At 47.2% G+C, this 21,826-nt stretch overlaps 1 protein-coding gene across 1 annotated transcript in view; it reads right to left on the reverse strand.

The window, feature by feature from the left end:
• The window catches only part of LOC138570297 (cocaine esterase-like), a 955,042-nt gene that overhangs the window by 138,550 nt on the left and 794,666 nt on the right, over positions 1 to 21,826 (reverse strand). Inside the window, exon 12 of the mRNA XM_069649071.1 lies at positions 15,678 to 15,750. Coding sequence (XP_069505172.1) covers positions 15,678 to 15,750 — 73 coding nt within the window. The remainder of the gene's footprint in view (positions 1 to 15,677; positions 15,751 to 21,826) is intronic.

The raw sequence follows: 21,826 nt of genomic DNA on the forward strand, positions 1-21,826 counted from the left end.
CCAGTCACATTGCATTACATATCACAGTCTCGATAACGCCAGGCAGGTCACTAAAGTGGCAGATGACGTCTCATACTAAAACTCAGTTACATTGCATTACACATCACAGTCTCGATTGCACCAGGCAGGCCACAAATGTGGCATAAGCAGGTCCCATACTGAGACCCAGTCACATTGCATTACATACTACAGTCTCGATAGCGCCCGGCAGGCCACCAGAGTAGCAGAAACCATCCCATACTAAGACTCAGTCACATTGCATTACATAACAGAATCTCGATAGTGTCAGGCAGGCCACCAATGGGGCAGAAGCCGTCCCATACTAAGACCCGGTTACTTAGCATTACATATTACAGTCTTGATAGCAGCAGGCAGGCCTCCAAAGTGGCAGAAGACGTCCCATACTAAGTCTCCGGTACATTGCATTAAATATCACACTCTCGATATCACACTCTCGATAGCGCTAGACAGGCCCCAAAGTGGCAGAAGACGTCCCATACCAAGACCCAGTTACATTGCATTAAATATGAAAATAGTCTTGATAGCGCCAGGCAGGCCACCAAGGTGTGAGAAGACGTCCCATACTAAGACTCGGTTACATTAAATTACATACCACAGTCTTGATAGCGCCAGGCAGGCCACCGAAGTGGCAGAAGACGTCCCATACCAAGACCCAGTGACATTGCATTACATTCCACAGTCTCGATAGCTCCAGGCTGGCCACCACAGTGGAATAAGACGTCCCATACTAAGACCTAGTAACATTGCATTGCATATCACAGTCTTGAATGCTCCAGGCAGGCCACCAGAGTGGAATAAGACGTCCCATACTAAGACCCAGTCACATTGCATTACATACCACCGTCTCAATAGCACCAGGCAGGCCACCAATGTGGCAGAAACCATCCCATACTAAGACTCAGTCACATTGCATTACATAAAAGAATCTCGATAGTGTCAGGCAGGCAACCAACGGGGCAGAAGCCGTCCCATTCTAAGAGTCGGTTACATTGCTATACATATCACAGTCTCGATAGCGCCAGGCAGGCCACCAATGTGGCAGAAACCATCCCATACTAAGACTCAGTCACATTGCATTACATAACAGAATCTCGATAGTGTCAGGCAGGCAACCAACGGGGCAGAAGCCGTCCCATACTAAGACTCGGTTACATTGCTTTACATATCACAGTCTCGATAGCGCCAGGCAGGCCTCCAAAGTGGCAGAAGACGTCCCATACTAAGACCCAGGTACATTGCATTACATACCACAGTCTCGATAGCACCAGGCAGGCCACCAGAGTGGAAGAAGACGTCCCATACCAAGGTCCAGTGACATTGCATTACATATCATAGTCTCGATAGCTCCAGACAGGCCACCAGAGTGGAAGAAGACATCCCATACTAAGACCCCGTCACATTGCATTACATAACACAGTCTCGATAGCGCCAGGCAGGCCACCAAAGTAGCAGAAACCATCCCATACTAAGACTCAGTCACATTGCATTACATAACAGAATCTCGATAGTGTCAGGCAGGCAACCAACGGGGCAGAAGACGTCCCATACTAAGACTCGGTTACATTGCTTTACATATCACAGTCTCGATAGCGCCAGGCAGGCCTCCAAAGTGGCAGAAGACGTCCCATACTAAGACCCAGTTACATTGCATTAAATATGAAAAGTCTTGATAGTTCCAGGAAGACCACCAAAGTGTCAGAAGACTTCCCATACTAAGACTCGGTTGCATTGCATTACATATCACAGTCTTGATAGTGCCAGGCAGGCCACTAAAGTGGCCGAAGACGTCCCATACTAAGACCCAGTCACATTCCATTACATACCAGAGTCTCGATCACTCCAGGCAGGTCACCAAAGTGGCAGAAGACGTCCCATAATAAAACCCATTGACATTGCATTACATATCACAGTCTCGATAGCTCCAGACAGGTCACCATAGTGGTGGAAGACGTCCCATACTAAAACTCAGTTACATTGCATTACATACCACAGTCTTGATCGCGCCAGGCAGGCCACAAAAGTGGCAGAAGATATCCCTTACTAAGACCCAGTCACATTGCATTACATATCACAGTCTTGATAGTGCCAGGCAGGCCACTAAAGTGGCCGAAGACGTCCCATACTAAGACCCAGTCACATTCCATTACATACCACAGTCTCGATCACTCCAGGCAGGCCACCAAAGTGGCAGAAGACGTCCCATACTAAGACTCGGTTGCATTGCATTACATATCACAGTCTCGATAGCGCCAGACAGGCCACCAAAGTAGCAGAAGACGTCCCATACTAAGACCCATTGACATTGCATTACATACCACAGTCTCGATCACTCCAGGCAGGCCACCAAAGTGGCAGAAGACGTCCCATACTAAGACCCATTGACATTGCATTACATATCACAGTCTCGATAGCTCCAGACAGGTCACCACAGTGGTGGAAGACGTCCCATACTAAGACCCAGTCACATTGCATTGCATATCACAGTCTCACTAGTGCCAGGCAGGCCACCAAAGTGGCAGAAGATGTCCCATACTAAGACCCGGTCCCATTGCATTGCATATCACAGTCTCACTAGTGCCAGGCAGGCCACCAAAGTGGCAGAAGATGTCCCATACTAAGACCCGGTCCCATTGCATTCCATATCACAGTCTCGATAGTGCCAGGCAGGCCACCAAAGTGGCAGAAGATGTCCCTTACTAAGACCCAGTCACATTGCATTACATATCACAGTCTCGATAGCGCCAGGCAGGCTACCAAAGTGGCAGAAGCCATCCCATACTAAGACCCAGTCACATTGCATTGCATATCACAGTCTCACTAGTGCCAGGCAGGCCACCAAAGTGGCAGAAGAAGTCCCATACTAAGACCCGGTCACATTGCATTCCATATCACAGTCTCGATAGTGCCAGGCAGGCCACCAAAGTGGCAGAAGATGTCCCATACTAAGACCCAGTCCCATTGCATTACATATCACAGTCTCGATAGCGTCAGGCAGGCCACCAAAGTGACAGAAGCCATCCCATACTAAGACCCAGTCACATTGCATTACATATCACAGTCTCGATAACGCCAGGCAGGTCACTAAAGTGGCAGATGACGTCTCATACTAAAACTCAGTTACATTGCATTACACTTCACAGTCTCGATTGCACCAGGCAGGCCACAAATGTGGCATAAGCAGGTCCCATACTGAGACCCAGTCACATTGCATTACATACTACAGTCTCGATAGCGCCCGGCAGGCCACCAGAGTAGCAGAAACCATCCCATACTAAGACTCAGTCACATTGCATTACATAACAGAATCTCGATAGTGTCAGGCAGGCCACCAATGGGGCAGAAGCCGTCCCATACTAAGACCCGGTTACTTAGCATTACATATTACAGTCTTGATAGCAGCAGGCAGGCCTCCAAAGTGGCAGAAGACGTCCCATACTAAGTCTCCGGTACATTGCATTAAATATCACACTCTCGATATCACACTCTCGATAGCGCTAGACAGGCCCCAAAGTGGCAGAAGACGTCCCATACCAAGACCCAGTTACATTGCATTAAATATGAAAATAGTCTTGATAGCGCCAGGCAGGCCACCAAGGTGTGAGAAGACGTCCCATACTAAGACTCGGTTACATTAAATTACATACCACAGTCTTGATAGCGCCAGGCAGGCCACCGAAGTGGCAGAAGACGTCCCATACCAAGACCCAGTGACATTGCATTACATTCCACAGTCTCGATAGCTCCAGGCTGGCCACCACAGTGGAATAAGACGTCCCATACTAAGACCTAGTAACATTGCATTGCATATCACAGTCTCGAATGCTCCAGGCAGGCCACCAGAGTGGAATAAGACGTCCCATACTAAGACCCAGTCACATTGCATTACATACCACCGTCTCAATAGCACCAGGCAGGCCACCAATGTGGCAGAAACCATCCCATACTAAGACTCAGTCACATTGCATTACATAAAAGAATCTCGATAGTGTCAGGCAGGCAACCAACGGGGCAGAAGCCGTCCCATTCTAAGAGTCGGTTACATTGCTATACATATCACAGTCTCGATAGCGCCAGGCAGGCCACCAATGTGGCAGAAACCATCCCATACTAAGACTCAGTCACATTGCATTACATAACAGAATCTCGATAGTGTCAGGCAGGCAACCAACGGGGCAGAAGCCGTCCCATACTAAGACTCGGTTACATTGCTTTACATATCACAGTCTCGATAGCGCCAGGCAGGCCTCCAAAGTGGCAGAAGACGTCCCATACTAAGACCCAGGTACATTGCATTACATACCACAGTCTCGATAGCACCAGGCAGGCCACCAGAGTGGAAGAAGACGTCCCATACCAAGGTCCAGTGACATTGCATTACATATCATAGTCTCGATAGCTCCAGACAGGCCACCAGAGTGGAAGAAGACATCCCATACTAAGACCCCGTCACATTGCATTACATAACACAGTCTCGATAGCGCCAGGCAGGCCACCAAAGTAGCAGAAACCATCCCATACTAAGACTCAGTCACATTGCATTACATAACAGAATCTCGATAGTGTCAGGCAGGCAACCAACGGGGCAGAAGACGTCCCATACTAAGACTCGGTTACATTGCTTTACATATCACAGTCTCGATAGCGCCAGGCAGGCCTCCAAAGTGGCAGAAGACGTCCCATACTAAGACCCAGTTACATTGCATTAAATATGAAAAGTCTTGATAGTTCCAGGAAGACCACCAAAGTGTCAGAAGACTTCCCATACTAAGACTCGGTTGCATTGCATTACATATCACAGTCTTGATAGTGCCAGGCAGGCCACTAAAGTGGCCGAAGACGTCCCATACTAAGACCCAGTCACATTCCATTACATACCAGAGTCTCGATCACTCCAGGCAGGTCACCAAAGTGGCAGAAGACGTCCCATAATAAAACCCATTGACATTGCATTACATATCACAGTCTCGATAGCTCCAGACAGGTCACCATAGTGGTGGAAGACGTCCCATACTAAAACTCAGTTACATTGCATTACATACCACAGTCTTGATCGCGCCAGGCAGGCCACAAAAGTGGCAGAAGATATCCCTTACTAAGACCCAGTCACATTGCATTACATATCACAGTCTTGATAGTGCCAGGCAGGCCACTAAAGTGGCCGAAGACGTCCCATACTAAGACCCAGTCACATTCCATTACATACCACAGTCTCGATCACTCCAGGCAGGCCACCAAAGTGGCAGAAGACGTCCCATACTAAGGCCCATTGACATTGCATTACATATCACAGTCTCGATAGCTCCAGACAGGCCACCAAAGTGGTGGAAGACGTCCCATACTAAAACTCAGTTACATTGCATTACATACCACAGTCTTGATCGCGCCAGGCAGGCCACAAAAGTGGCAGAAGATGTCCCTTACTAAGACCCAGTCACATTGCATTACATATCACAGTCTCGATAGCGCCAGGCAGGCCACCAAAGTGGCAGAAGCCGTCCCATACTAAGACCCAGTCACATTGCATTGCATATCACAGTCTCGCTAGTGCCAGGCAGGCCACCAAAGTGGCAGAAGATGTCCCATACTAAGACCCGGTCCCATTGCATTACATATCACAGTCTCGATAGTGCCAGGCAGGCCACCAAAGTGGCAGAAGATGTCCCATACTAAGACCCAGTCCCATTGCATTACATATCACAGTCTCGATAGTGTCAGGCAGGCCACCAAAGTGACAGAAGCCATCCCATACTAAGACCCAGTCCCATTGCATTACATATCACAGTCTCGATAACGCCAGGCAGGCCACTAAAGTGGCAGATGACGTCCCATACTAAAAGTCAGTTACATTGCATTACATATCACAGTCTCGATTGCACCAGGCAGGCCACCAGACTGGAAGAAGACGTCCCATACTAAGACCCAGTCACATTGCCTCACATATCACAGTCTCACTCGCGTCAGGCAGGCCACCAGAGTGGAAGAAGACATCCCATACTAAGACTCAGTCACATTGCATTACATATCACAGTCTCAATAGTGCCAGGCAGGCCACCAAAGTTGCAGAAGATGTCCCATACTAAGACCCAGTCCCATTGGATTACATATCACAGTCTCGATAGTGCCAGGCAGGCCACCAAAGTGGCAGAAGATATCCCATACTAAGACCCAGTCCCATTGCATTACATATTACAGTCTCGATAACGACAGGCAGGCCACTAACGTGGCAGAAGACGTCCCATACTAAGACCCAATCACATTGCATCACATATCAAAGTCTCGATTGCACCAGGCAGGCTACCATAGTGGAAGAAGACGTCCCATACTAAGACCCAATCACATTGCATCACATATCACAGTCTCGATAGCGCCAGGCATGCCACCAGAGTGGCAGAAGACGTCCCATACTAAGACCCAATCACATTGCATCATATATCACAGTCTCGATTGCACCAGGCAGGCTACCAGAGTGGAAGAAGACGTCCCATACTAAGACCCAATCACATTGCATCACATATCAAAGTCTCGATTGCACCAGGCAGGCCACCAAAGTGGCAGAAGATGTCCCATACTAAGACCCAGTCCCATTGCATTACATATCACAGTCTCGATAGCGTCAGGTAGGCCACCAAAGTGACAGAAGCCATCCCATACTAAGACCCAGTCACATTGCATTACATATCACAGTCTCAATAACGCCAGGCAGGCCACTTAAGTGGCAGATGACGTCCCATACTAAAACTCAGTTACATTGCATTACATATCACAGTCTCGATTGCACCAGGCAGGCCACCAAAGTGGCAGAAGCCGTCCCATACTAAGACCCAGTCACATTGCATGGAATATAGGAGTCTTGATAGCACCAGGCAGGCCACCAAAGTGGCAGAAGACGTCCCATACTAAGACCCAGTCCCATTGCATTACATATCACGGTCTCAATAGCGCCAGGCAGGCCACCAAAGTGGTGGAAGACGTCCCATACTAAAACTCAGTTACATTGAATTACATACTACAGTCTTGATCGCGCCAGGTAGGCCACAAAAGTGGCAGAAGATGTCCCTTACTAAGACCCAGTCACATTGCATTACATATCACAGCCTTGACAGCGCCAGGCAGGCCACCAACGTGGCAGAAGACGTCCCATACTAAGACCCAGTCCCATTGCATTACATATCACAGTCTCGATAACGCCAGGCAGGCCACTAAAGTGGCAGATGACGTCCCATACTAAAACTCAGTTACATTGCATTACATATCACAGTCTCGATTGCACCAGGCAGGCCACCAGAGTGGCAGAAGATGTCCCATACTAAGACCCAGTCCCATTGGATTACATATCACAGTCTGGATAACGACAGGCAGGCCACTAACGTGGCAGAAGACGTCCCATACTAAGACCCAATCACATTGCATCACATATCAAAGTCTCGATTGCACCAGGCAGGCTACCAGAGTGGAAGAAGACGTCCCATACTAAGACCCAATCACATTGCATCACATATCACAGTCTCGATAGCGCCAGGCATGCCACCAGAGTGGCAGAAGACGTCCCATACTAAGACCCAGTCCCATTGCATTACATATCACAGTCTCGATTGTACCAGGCAGGCACCCAAAGTGGCAGAAGCCGTCCCATACTAAGACCCAGTCACATTGCATGGAATATAGGAGTCTTGATAGCACCAGGCAGGCCACAAAAGTGGCAGAAGAGGTCCCATACAGTCCCATTGGATTACATATCACGGTCTCAATAGCGCCAGGCAGGCCACCAAAGTGGTGGAAGACGTCCCATACTAAAACTCAGTTACATTGAATTACATACTACAGTCTTGATCCCGCCAGGTAGGCCACAAAAGTGGCAGAAGATGTCCCTTACTAAGACCCAGTCACATTGCATTACATATCACAGCCTAGACAGCGCCAGGCAGGCCACCAACGTGGCAGAAGACGTCCCATACTATGACCCAGTCACATTGCATTACATATCACAGTCTCAATAGCACCAGGCAGGCCACCAGAGTGGCAGAATACGTCCCATACTAACACCCGCTTACATTGCATTACATATCACAGTCTCGATAGCACCAGGCAGGACACCAAAGTGGCAGAAGACGTCTCATAGAAAGACTCGGTTACATTGCACTACATATTACAGTCTTGATAGCGGCAGGCAGGCCTCTAAAGTGGCAGAAGACATCCCATACTAAGACCCAGTTACATTGCATTAAATATGAAAAAAGTCTTGATAGCGCCAGGCAGGCCATCAAGGTGTGAGAAGACGTCCCATACTAAGACTCAATTACATAGCATTACATACCACAATCTTGATAGCGATAGGCAGGCCACCGAAGTGGCAGAAGACGTCCAATACTAAGACTCAGTTACATTGCATTACAGACCACAGTCTTGATAGCGCTAGGCAGGCCACCAAAGTGGCAGAAGATGTCTCATACTAAGACCCAGTTACATTGCATTACATATCACAGTCTTGATAGCGCCAGGCAAGCCACCAAAGTGGCAGAAGACGTCCCATACTAAGACTCGGTTACATTGCTTTACATATCATAGTCTCGATAGCGCCAGGCAGGCCTTCCAAGTGGCAGAAGACGTCCCATACTAAGACCCAGTTACATTGCATTAAATATGAAAAGTCTTGATAGTTCCAGGAAGACCACCAAAGTCAGAAGACGTCCCATACTAAGACTCGGTTGCATTGCATTACATATCACAGTCTCGATAGCGCCAGGCAGGCCACCAAAGTAGCAGAAGACATCCCATACTAAGACTCAGTTACATTGCATTACATATCACAGTCTTGATATTGCCAGGCAGGCCACTAAAGTGGCCAAAGACGTCCCATACTAAGACCCAGTCACATTCCATTACATACCACAGTCTCGATCACTCCAGGCAGGCCACCAAAGTGGCAGAAGACGTCCCATACTAAGGCCCATTGACATTGCATTACATATCACAGTCTTGATAGCTCCAGACAGGCCACCAAAGTGGTGGAAGACGTCCCATACTAAAACTCAGTTACATTGCATTACATACCACAGTCTTGATCGCGCCAGGCAGGCCACAAAAGTGGCAGAAGATGTCCATTACTAAGACCCAGTCACATTGCATTACATATCACAGTCTCGATAGCGCCAGGCAGGCCACCAAAGTGGCAGAAGCCGTCCCATACTAAGACCCAGTCACATTGCATTGCATATCACTGTCTCGCTAGTGCCAGGCAAGCCACCAAAGTGGCAGAAGATGTCCCATACTAAGACCCGGTCCATTGCATTACATATCACAGTCTCGATAGTGCCAGGCAGGCCACCAAAGTGGCAGAAGATGTCCCATACTAAGACCCAGTCCCATTGCATTACATATCACAGTCTCGATAGCGTCAGGCAGGCCACCAAAGTGACAGAAGCCATCCCATACTAAGACCCAGTCACATTGCATTACATATCACAGTCTCGATAACGCCAGGCAGGCTACTAAAGTGGCAGATGACGTCCCATACTAAAACTCAGTTACATTGCATTACATATCACAGTCTCGATTGCACCAGGCAGGCCACCAGACTGGAAGAAGATGTCCCATACTAAGACCCAGTCACATTGCCTCACATATCACAGTCTCAATCGCGTCAGGCAGGCCACCAGAGTGGAAGAAGACATCCCATACTAAGACTCAGTCACATTGCATTACATATCACAGTCTCAATAGTGCCAGGCAGGCCACCAAAGTGGCAGAAGATGTCCCATACTAAGACCCAGTCCCATTGGATTACATATCACAGTCTCGATAGTGCCAGGCAGGCTACCAAAGTGGCAGAAGTTATCCCATACTAAAACCCAGTCCCATTGCATTACATATTACAGTCTCGATAACGACAGGCAGGCCACTAACGTGGCAGAAGACGTCCCATACTAAGACCCAATCACATTGCATCACATATCAAAGTCTCGATTGCACCAGGCAGGCTACCAGAGTGGAAGAAGACGTCCCATACTAAGACCCAATCACATTGCATCACATATCACAGTCTCGATAGCGCCAGGCAGGCCACCAGAGTGGAAGAAGACGTCCCATACTAAGACCCAATCACATTGCATCACATATCAAAGTCTCGATTGCACCAGGCAGGCCACCAAAGTGGCAGAAGATGTCCCATACTAAGACCCAGTCCCATTGCATTACATATCACAGTCTCGATAGTGTCAGGTAGGCCACCAAAGTGACAGAAGCCATCCCATACTAAGACCCAGTCACATTGCATCATATATCACAGTCTCGATTGCACCAGGCAGGCTACCAGAGTGTAAGAAGACGTCCCATACTAAGACCCAATCACATTGCATCACATATCAAAGTCTCGATTGCACCAGGCAGGCCACTAAAGTGGCAGATGACGTCCCATACTAAAACTCAGTTACATTGCATTACATATCACAGTCTCGATTGCACCAGGCAGGCCACCAAAGTGGCAGAAGCCGTCCCATATTAAGACCCAGTCACATTGCATGGAATATAGTAGTCTTGATAGCACCAGGCAGGCCACCAAAGTGGCAGAAGACGTCCCATACTAAAACTCAGTTACATTGAATTACATACTACAGTCTTGATCGCGCCAGGTAGGCCACAAAAGTGGCAGAAGATGTCCCTTACTAAGACCCAGTCACATTGCATTACATATCACAGCCTTGACAGCGCCAGGCAGGCCACCAACGTGGCAGAAGACGTCCAATACTATGACCCAGTCACATTGTATTAGATATCACAGTCTCAATAGCACCAGGCAGGCCACCAGAGTGGCAGAAGACGTCCCATACTAACACCCGGTTACATTGCATTACATATCACAGACTCGATAGCACCAGGCAGGCCACCAAAGTGGCAGAAGACGTCTCATAGAAAGACTCGGTTACATTGCACTACATATTACAGTCTTGATAGCGTTAGGCAGGCCTCTAAAGTGGCAGAAGACATCCCATACTAAGTCTCAGGTACATTGCATTAAATATCAAACTCTCAATAGCGCTAGGCAGGCCACCAAAGTGGCAGAAGACGTCCCATACTAAGACCCAGGTAGATTGCATTAAATATGCAAAAAGTCTTGATAGCGCCAGACAGGCCATCAAGGTGTCAGAAGACGTCCCATACTAAGACTCAATTACATAGCATTACATACCACAATCTTGATAGCGATAGGCAGGCCATCGAAGTGGCAGAAGACGTCCAATACTAAGACTCAGTTACATTGCATTACAGACCACAGTCTTGATAGGGCTAGGCAGGCCACCGAAGTGGCAGAAGATGTCTCATACTAAGACCCAGTTACATTGCATTACATATCACAGTCTTGATAGCGCCAGGCAGGCCACCAAAGTGGCAGAAGATGTCCCATACTAAGACCCAGTCACATGGCATTGCATATCACAGTCTCGCTAGTGCCAGGCAGGCCACCAAAGTGGCAGAAGATGTCCCATACTAAGACCCGGTCTCATTGCATTACATATCACAGTCTCGATAGTGCCAGGCAGGCCACCAAAGTGGCAGAAGATGTCCCATACTAAGACCCAGTCCCATTGCATTACATATCACAGTCTTGATAGCGTCAGGCAGGCCACCAAAGTGACAGAAGCCATCCCATACTAAGACCCAGTCACATTGCATTACATATCACAGTCTCGATAATGCCAGGCAGGCCACTAAAGTGGCAGATGACGTCCCATACTAAAACTCAGTTACATTGCATTACATATCACAGTCTCGATTGCACCAGGCAGGCCACCAGACTGGAAGAAGACGTCCCATACTAAGACCCAGTCACATTGCCTCACATATCACAGTCTCAATCGCGTCAGGCAGGCCCCCAGAGTGGAAGAAGACATCCCATACTAAGACTCAGTCACATTGCATTACATATCACAGTCTCAATAGTGACAGGCAGGCCACCAAAGTGGCAGAAGATGTCCCATACTAAGACCCAGTCCCATTGGATTACATATCACAGTCTCGATAGTCCCAGGCAGGCCACCAAAGTGGCAGAAGACGTCCCATACTAAGACCCAATCACATTGCATCATATATCCCAGTCTCGATTGCACCAGGCAGGCTACCAGAGTGGAAGAAGACGTCCCAGACTAAGACCCAATCACATTGCATCACATATCACAGTCTCGATAGCGCCAGGCATGCCACTAGAGAGGCAGAAGACGTCCCATACTAAGACCCAATCACATTGCATCATATATCCCAGTCTCGATTGCACCAGGCAGGCTACCAGAGTGGAAGAAGACGTCCCAGACTAAGACCCAATCACATTGCATCACATATCAAAGTCTCGATTGCACCAGGCAGGCCACCAAAGTGGCAGAAGATGTCCCATACTAAGACCCAGTCCCATTGCATTACATATCACAGTCTCGATAGCGTCAGGTAGGCCACCAAAGTGACAGAAGCCATCCCATACTAAGACCCAGTCACATTGCATTACATATCACAGTCTCAATAACGCCAGGCAGGCCACTAAAGTGGCAGATGACGTCCCATACTAAAACTCAGTTATATTGCATTACATATCACAGTCTTGATTGCACCAGGCAGGCCACCAAAGTGGCAGAAGCCGTCCCATACTAAGACCCAGTCACATTGCATGGAATATAGGAGTCTTGATAGCACCAGGCAGGCCACCAAAGTGGCAGAAGACGTCCCATACTAAGACCCAGTCCCATTGCATTACATATCACAGTCTCAATAGCGCCAGGCAGGCCACCAAAGTGGTGGAAGACGTCCCATACTAAAACTCAGTTACATTGAATTACATACTACAGTCTTGATCGTGCCAGGTAGGCCACAAAAGTGGCAGAAGATGTCCCTTACTAAGACCCAGTCACATTGCATTACATATCACAGCCTTGCAAGCGCCAGGCAGGCCACCAACGTGGCAGAAGACGTCCCATACTATGACCCAGTCACATTGCATTACATATCACAGTCTCAATAGCACCAGGCAGGCCACCAGAGTGGCAGAAGACGTCCCATACTAACACCCGGTTACATTGCATTACATATCACAGTCTCGATAGCACCAGGCAGGCCACCAAAGTGGCAGAAGACGTCTCATAGAAAGACTCGGTTACATTGCACTACATATTACAGTCTTGATAGCGGCAGGCAGGCCTCTAAAGTGGCAGAAGACATCCCATACTAAGTCTCAGGTACATTGCATTAAATATCACACTCTCAATAGCGCTAGGCAGGCCACCAAAGTGGCAGAACACATCCCATACTAAGACCCAGTTAGATTGCATTAAATATGCAAAAAGTCTTGATAGCGCCAGGCAGGCCATCAAGGTGTCAGAAGACGTCCCATACTAAGACTCAATTACATAGCATTACATACCACAATCTTGATAGCGATAGGCAGGCCACCGAAGTGGCAGAAGACGTCCAATACTAAGACTCAGTTACATTGCATTACAGACCACAGTCTTGATAGGGCTAGGCACGCCACCAAAGTGGCAGAAGATGTCTCATACTAAGACCCAGTTACATTGCATTACATATCACAGTCTTGATAGCGCCAGGCAGGCCACCAGAAGACGTCCCATACTAAGACTCGGTTACATTGCATTGCATATCACAGTCTCGCTAGTGCTAGACAGGCCACCAAAGTGGCAGAAGATGTCCCATACTAAGACCCGGTCCCATTGCATTACATATCACAGTCTCGATAGCGTCAGGCAGGCCACCAAAGTGGCAGAAGATGTCCCATACTAAGACCCAGTCACATTGCATTACATATCACAGTCTCGATAACGCCAGGCAGGCCACTAAAGTGGCAGATGACGTCCCATACTAAAACTCAGTTACATTGCATTACATATCATAGTCTCGATAGCACCAGGCAAGCCTCCAAAGTGGCAGAAGACGTCCCATACTAAGACCCAGTTACATTGCATTAAATATGAAAAGTCTTGATAGTTCCAGGAAGACCACCAAAGTCAGAAGACGTCCCATACTAAGACTCGGTTGCATTGCATTACATATCTCAGTCTCGATAGCGCAAGGCAGGCCACCAAAGTAGCAGAAGACTTCCCATACTAAGACTCAGTTACATTGCATTACATATCACAGTCTTGATAGTGCCAGGCAGGCCACTAAAGTGGCCGAAGACGTCCCATACTAAGACCCAGTCACATTCCATTACATACCACAGTCTCGATCACTCCAGGCAGGCCACCAAAGTGGCAGAAGCCGTCCCATACTAAGGCCCATTGACATTGCATTACATATCACAGTCGCGATAGCTCCAGACAGGCCACCAAAGTGGTGGAAGACGTCCCATACCAAGACCCAGTTACATTGCATTACATACCACAGTCTTGATCGCGCCAGGCAGGCCACAAAAGTGGCAGAAGATGTCCCTTACTAAGACCCAGTCACATTGCATTACATATCACAGTCTCGATAGCGCCAGGCAGGCCACCAAAGTGGCAGAAGCCGTCCAATACTAAGACCCAGTCACATTGCATTGCATATCACAGTCTCGCTAGTGCCAGGCAGGCCACCAAAGTGGCAGAAGACGTCCCATACTAAGACCCAGTCCCATTGCATTACATATCACAGTCTTGATAGCGTCAGGTAGGCCACCAAAGTGACAGAAGCCATCCCATACTAAGACCCAGTCACATTGCATTACATATCACAGTCTCAATAACGCCAGGCAGGCCACTAAAGTGGCAGATGACGTCCCATACTAAAACTCAGTTACATTGCATTACATATCACAGTCTCGATTGCACCAGGCAGGCCACCAGACTGGAGGAAGACGTCCCATACTAAGACCCAGTCACTGTGCATCACATATCACAGTCTCAATCGCACCAGGCAGTCCACCAGAGTGGAAGAAGACATCCCATACTAAGACTCAGTCACATTGCATTACATATCACAGTCTCAATAGTGCCAGGCAGGCCACCAAAGTGGCAGAAGATGTCCCAAACTAAGACCCAGTCCCATTGCATTACATATCACAGTCTCAATCGCGCCAGGCAGGCCACCAGAGTGGAAGAAGACATCCCATACTAAGACTCAGTCACATTGCATTACATATCATAGTCTCAATAGTGCCAGGCAGGCCACCAAAGTGGCAGAAGATGTCCCATACTAAGACCCAGTCCCATTGCATTACATATCACAGTCTCGATAACGCCAGGCAGGCCACTAACGTGGCAGAAGACGTCCCATACTAAGACCCAGTCACATTGCATTACATATCACGGTCTCAATAGCGCCAGGCAGGCCACCAAAGTGGTGGAAGACGTCCCATACTAAAACTCAGTTACATTGAATTACATACTACAGTCTTGATCGTGCCAGGTAGGCCACAAAAGTGGCAGAAGATGTCCCTTACTAAGACCCAGTCACATTGCATTACATATCACAGCCTTGATAGCGCCAGGCAGGCCACCAACGTGGCAGAAGACGTCCCATACTATGACCCAGTCACATTGCATTACATATCACAGTCTCAATAGCACCAGGCAGGCCACCAGAGTGGCAGAAGACATCCCATACTAAGACCCAGTCACATTGCATTACATATCACAGTCTCACATGTCACTGGATCTTTATATGCTCTGTGTTATTCTTACCCGCTGCGAGCAAAGTTTGCCCAGGCATTCATCATTTTCCTGCTGAGAGTTTCCTCATCTTTGGTGAAATTTCCTAAAAGGGAAAAGTATAAATGAGTCTTGGGGTGACGATTGATTGATTGGGTCAGGATGGTATAAAATGAGCAATGAATGATACCGCCATCATAGGGTTATTTTACATTGGTTATGTCTCGTTATGAACACAGATTTCAAGCTCCATAATTCCCAAGGAAATCTGAGGATGGGAGAGTGGGAGCACTCCTCTACTCCCATCCTCAGCTGCATCTTCACGCCCCATCACCACTTCCGGTTCAGCTCAGGAAGGACAGAGCATGTGGGGGCTGTGAGCTCTTCCTACTATTGTGCAGCACTCAGTGGCGCAACAAAAGCTTCATTTCTGGAGGGCTGTGGGGTGCTAAGCGGTGATGGGAGGGGCTACTTTGGAAACTTGGCAGGACAAACCTGTAGCCTTCGCCCCCCCCTTTGTTCAATCCCACGTCTTTTCAAGTAAGCACTATATGCCATTGAGAGATAAGGAAGTGATTGGATGTGAAGATCACACACTTTGGCTAAACAGTGAAGCTGGGATTTGAACCCATGCTTTAGTTTAGGCACTTGAACACATTCCTTCCAAGCACCACTTGGCACAAATATTTTAAGACCTAGAATAATGTTTTATAGAGCAGAGCTCTCGTGGTTCCTGTGGCTATGCATGAGAGCACCACACTGACCTGGTATTGAAAAAGCTACAAGTCCTAGAATCCAACGGGATAAACAGGACTGCAATGCCACTTCATGCACAGTCACAGGAAAGTTCAGAGCACTGATACTTTAATACCAAAATACACATATCTCACATTAATTCAACTTACAATATGTAAATCCTTAGGGAAACATGCAAAGCCTAAAGAATAATGCTGTAGTTTAATTTAAAAAAAGGGAAGCCTTATTTTAGATGGAATTTTTGTTGCTAAGGTAATAAACCATGAGGGGGGTCTTTCAGACCATCAGTGACAAATGTATAAACATATGTAAAAGAAGGGTGTGCTGGTGATAAGGGCGAGAAAGGAGACATTCAAGGTCATTAAAAGGCCACAGACAGCTGTGAGAAACCAGAAGGTGTCTCACCCAGTAGTCGCCACCGATCTCTCTCAGGTGGCCAGGGCACGGCCATCGCCTTTGGATCCAGACCCTGGGGGTGGACTTGTGTGGGAGGACCACCTGGGTGAGGAGCCTTCTGGGAGTGGGACACCGGATGGCAAGACTTGGTATCCCTTCCCCTGTAAAACCTGTACTCTGAGACCCCCGACCGGCCATAGAGTCAGAGTTTGCTCAGAAGCACTTTAAGACAAGATAGCAGCACCCGTAAGAATGATGGGGGTGCAGATGTATTACTCCAGCACCAATCAATAAGGACAACTCAATGGTTTGACATAGGGAGTCCGTTTAATGACAAGTACAGAAAATGGGGAGTTATGAATATCATCAATGGTGCGATCTTCCTTTTCGCTTCAACTTCAACGAACTTCATACAAGTTGGTAACATTTATACTAAAAACTCGTCATCATTGACGTGTAACACTCAAAAGTTAATATGCAATTCTATTGGTTAGGAAAAGGTAACTTTACTATAGGTGCTATATCTGTATATGGTAACGGAGTGAGGGGATTGGGTAAACACTGTCAGGTGGGCATCTAAGCCCTTCCTTCAAAAATGACTACTGCAGACATCATTAAAAGTACAACGTCCCATTGGTTCTACTAACTAGAGGACCCTAGAGTATTTGGTCCATTGTGATTGGGTTTGCACCAACCCCATGCATACTTTTCTCAATTGCTTAGCAGCACGCAGAATGGTCGGCCAGGTGCGAGGTGCCCCTTAGCAACCCGGCCGTCCTCCAGTCCTTGCTACAATCAATCATAACTTTAGTAGCCATGTGTCAATTATTTTACTGTGGTTGGCCTCGAGACTGCATCTTCTGTCTAGAAAAGGTTCCGATATCTTCATCTGGCCTAGTGCCATGCGTAGGTGTGAACTCTCTTCTCTCTCGGCTGGTCACGTGATTCAGACACCGTGAATTTTCCTCTTTTCCATCAATTAGTGTATTTGATTTTTGTTTCACCCGCCACCTGCCTTAACTTTCTTATCTCGACCTTTCAGAGACGGGATATTCTGTTCTTAGTTTCAATTAAATGTAGCTACTATTCGTAACTTCTATTGGTATGACCTTAGCTCTCCTGGCACAAGTTGCCTCTGCTGAGTTTCATTTCAGCCGTCTCTTCTCGTTTTGCTAAATGTGAAACTTTTCTCGCATGGCCTTTAGTAACCTGGTTGATTCTGCTTCTTGTGCAAAGTAGAAATATACTTATACTAAGGTGCTTCGTTTGAGGTAGATAATGTATAATGGCACCTGCCACACTATTCTTCTACTAAGCATAGCAAGCCGCACTGTTTTCTTAGCTTTCTTGTGGTTCCAAGCATATTTACAGGTGTAAACTGGTCGAATATCTTCATTTTGCTTACAACTTAAGTTTCTTGCATTTTGACATTGTCCTTTCACTTTAGGTTCACAATATCTTTGTTCATGGTGTTTCGTCTCTTTTCGTTATTCTCTGGTTGTTATTTCTTCTATCTGGGATTCAGTCTGGGCCCTCGTGACGTCACCATTTGTCTTCTATTGAGGCCTTTTTGGTTTCTTTGGGGACTGTACTCAGACAATCTTCATTTCGTTCCATTTGTTGGTATGGTTTTCTTAGTGGGTACCTTACTGTCCATGGTTTACTTTGTACCGGTACGACAATAGGTGCTGTTCTTCTAATAGACACTGGGCAGAGCCCTACCGCGGCTCTCTGCTGGTTTATTTGCTCATCATACATCACATATCTTGGTGTGAACGTTCCTGGTACTTCAAAATGGACGATTGGAGTGCAGGCTTTATTTGGGACCTCCTCTACACTCCACCCTCTGGGCGATTCATCAACCACTTTCTCCTCCTTCTTTGGATCCATCTTCATTGGTTCCTCTGTATTCGCCTTCACGTCATCACCTGGGTTCAGTCTTTCTTCATCTTCTGGGTCTATACATGATGGTCGGAAGAAATATCTCTTTGGGGTCCATATCTTTATTACTCCTTTTAGACTTCCTGCTGTTCTCACGTGTTCATCCTTGTTCCATGTCATCAGTTGACATTGTGCATTTGGGCTGCAGTAAACCCATCTTCCCACATAGTTTCTGTGTTTTCTGGGATAGAGGAACTTTGTTCCCTCAGGTGCGAGAATGCTAGATTTCACAAAGGTTGTTATTTCTTCATCAGTCAGGTCTTTGGGCTTCCATCCTGGATTGAGGTCGATCATGATCTTCATCCCTATGGCTTTCTTCGCAGTTTTCTGGCATTGTGAGATTATTATCTTGATAACACAAAATCCTAGCAATATCATCACTAGCAGGGCTCCCAGGAACTTGAATGCTTCTGCCATCCATTGTGGGACCCATGAAAATAGTGATTCAAACCAGCTGTCATCATCCACTTCGTCAGTTTCATCAATCATCTGGTTCTGCAGTTTTGTCAGCATACCTATGGCTTTTGTTAAAGTTCAATTTTTCTCATCATGAGAAGGTATAAATGTGCAACATGATTCTCCGATTTTTGCACAAACACCTCCATCCATCGCTGTGATCATGTGAAGTACATATCTGTTCTGGAGAGTCCTCAGTCGGATGGCTCTTAACTCTTCCTTGATTGCATTGAATCCTTTTATTGTCGTGTTGATGGTCTGCAGTAACTCCCATCTGGTTATCTGCAACCATATAATATTTGCTCCAACTTGGAATCTTGCATGAGCATTGTCGCGAACACTGATGAGGTGAGACTAAACAGTCTGTGTTCATATGGGATTGCATGAAAAGCTTCTTCAGATTTGGCAGAAAAGTAATTCTCCCTTTTCATTCGGGTCATCAATTCCACAGATCTCTTCTTCCGCAGGTGAGCATCTGCTTTCGGGAAACTGTCAATATTTAGGTCGCCTTTCGGGATCACCAACTCTGGAACATGGACATTCACGATTGTGCATATACCTCCCCAATTTCTCGGCAGTCTGATATATGCTTTGAATCCACAAGCCCAATAGTGATCCATAATTACTGCAGTTCCGTGCTCCATGCTTGGGGCGTCAAAGATTCATCCACAATTCTGAATCTCTCCCATCTTTCTTGTGCCATTATTTCTGAAGCACAATTTTGAGCTTTTCCGTGGTACTATCTGCAGGGGTCCTCCTCTGTCTTCGACCCACGTCAGTAGTTTTGCAAGCTTTGGCCACAATTGTTGGCATAACATTTGTGAATTTTCTATTGCTTCTTTGCAGGCTCCGAGGACCATCCATGCCCTGCAAATCACTACTCTTTTTTTCCCATCCATCTGGAGAAAGCACTTCCCCAAATCTGCATTTGGCCTCTGTTCTTCCAACTTTGAACCTCTTCTGGAGTTTTTCCTTGGACATTTAGCTTCTGATTCACTTCCCATCTAATTCCAACTCCTTTTACTCCAGGTTTCTCGTACCTGATCACGTGATTTCTGGTTTGAGTTCTATTTCTTGTCTTAATATCTTGAACATAATCACCTTCATCGGGATAAGCTGTTTCAGTTGCCCATTTTAGTGAGGCATTACTGCCCATGAACTGGCCTCTAGTTTTGCACATGACTACGTGTGAAAGACAGTGCGCTGTCTGGACATCAATTTCTACAGCTACGAAGATCTTGGACTTCCCCATGCTGTATGGTAGGAGTGCACACACAAAGCATTCCCCTTTTGAACTTTGTCTCAAACTTCTTTCATGTGCTGGTACCAAATGTTGTTTCCCTAGTGTGCTGGGCTGTCTAGGTAATTGTTTCGTCACTGTCATCTCCATGCATGCTTCTATTGATTCTTAATGTTTTCCTGCAGTTTGCTATAACTACATCTCTGAATGCCTCTGTATGGCTCTTCCTTACTGGAGGATTCTCAGGTATTCCGGTCCAAAGTGCAGGCCGCCTCATCTGCGCCATTTGTGTAGACACAAGTCTGGCAGCTTCTTCCTTGTCCTTGTGTATCTTTTTCTTTCTGGTTAGGAGTGCCCATATCCACGCTGGCATTGGTCCTGTATATGGTTGGATTGTGGAACGTGTACTTGTCCCTTTCACTGCAACATATGGGGTTGTCCATGCCGTCTCTGTGGGTTTATTCTCCAACTCCTTTTGTCTCTTCCTGGCTCTGGCTATGAACGGCCATAGTGAATCTGCTATCAGTTGTGCTCGTGCAAGAATCTTCTCTTGGCTCCTTTTCATTTCTATAAGTGCTGTATCGTGAATGTCCATTAATGTTATTCCTGCAGGCTTCTTTTCTACTTTCTTTTGTTTCTCCACTAATTCAGCTTTTCCCATGTGTCCCTTCAGATCACTTGCAGTGGGACTTCTCATGATAGGTAGTCTCTCAGATCGTGGTCCTGCAGTCATTAAAACTAGGCCTGGTGTATGTGCATTCATTGTTTGCATGCGTGTGGTTGTCAGTAACCTTGTCACATTCATATTTTGCCGACCCTGTCTCCGGCTTTTTGATTCGTCTGTTACCACAAGTGTGTGTCATTTCTAATCACATCCATTTCAAGTTCATTCACTCCACCATCAGATCTTCTAGGGACTGGAATGACTATGGGCCTGATCACGACTTGGGCGTTACTGCCGACGGTATTACCGCCGGCGGTAATAGCCCTGCTGCCGAACTCCCCGGCGCTAATGGCGCCGGATCACGAGTTCGGCGGTAAAGTAATTCCCCATTCCCCATTGAGCCCATTCCCATTGGGCTCAATGGGGAATTTTCACGCTCTTACCGCCGGCGGATTTCCCGCCGGCGGTAATAGTGCAAATTTTCGGCGGATTTCCCCCCAGCTCAGAGCTGGGGCGAAATTCGCCGAAGCCCTGATTCGGCAGACCCTTAAATCCACCGGTTTTAGCGCTACCGCCGGATTTAAGGGTTACCGCCGAAAGTCGTGATCAGGCCCACAGGTCTGGGTACTTTCGTAGGTTTCATGCGCACATCATTGGGTGGGTGCACTGAAATAGGAACGCTTTGTGCACCAATAAAAAATGCAGTTCTGATCGTCAATGATAATAAAA

Source organism: Ambystoma mexicanum, chromosome 2q, assembly GCF_040938575.1.
Source record: "Ambystoma mexicanum isolate Mex_15411 chromosome 2q, UKY_AmexF1_1, whole genome shotgun sequence".
NCBI classification, from domain to species: Eukaryota; Metazoa; Chordata; class Amphibia; order Caudata; family Ambystomatidae; genus Ambystoma; species Ambystoma mexicanum.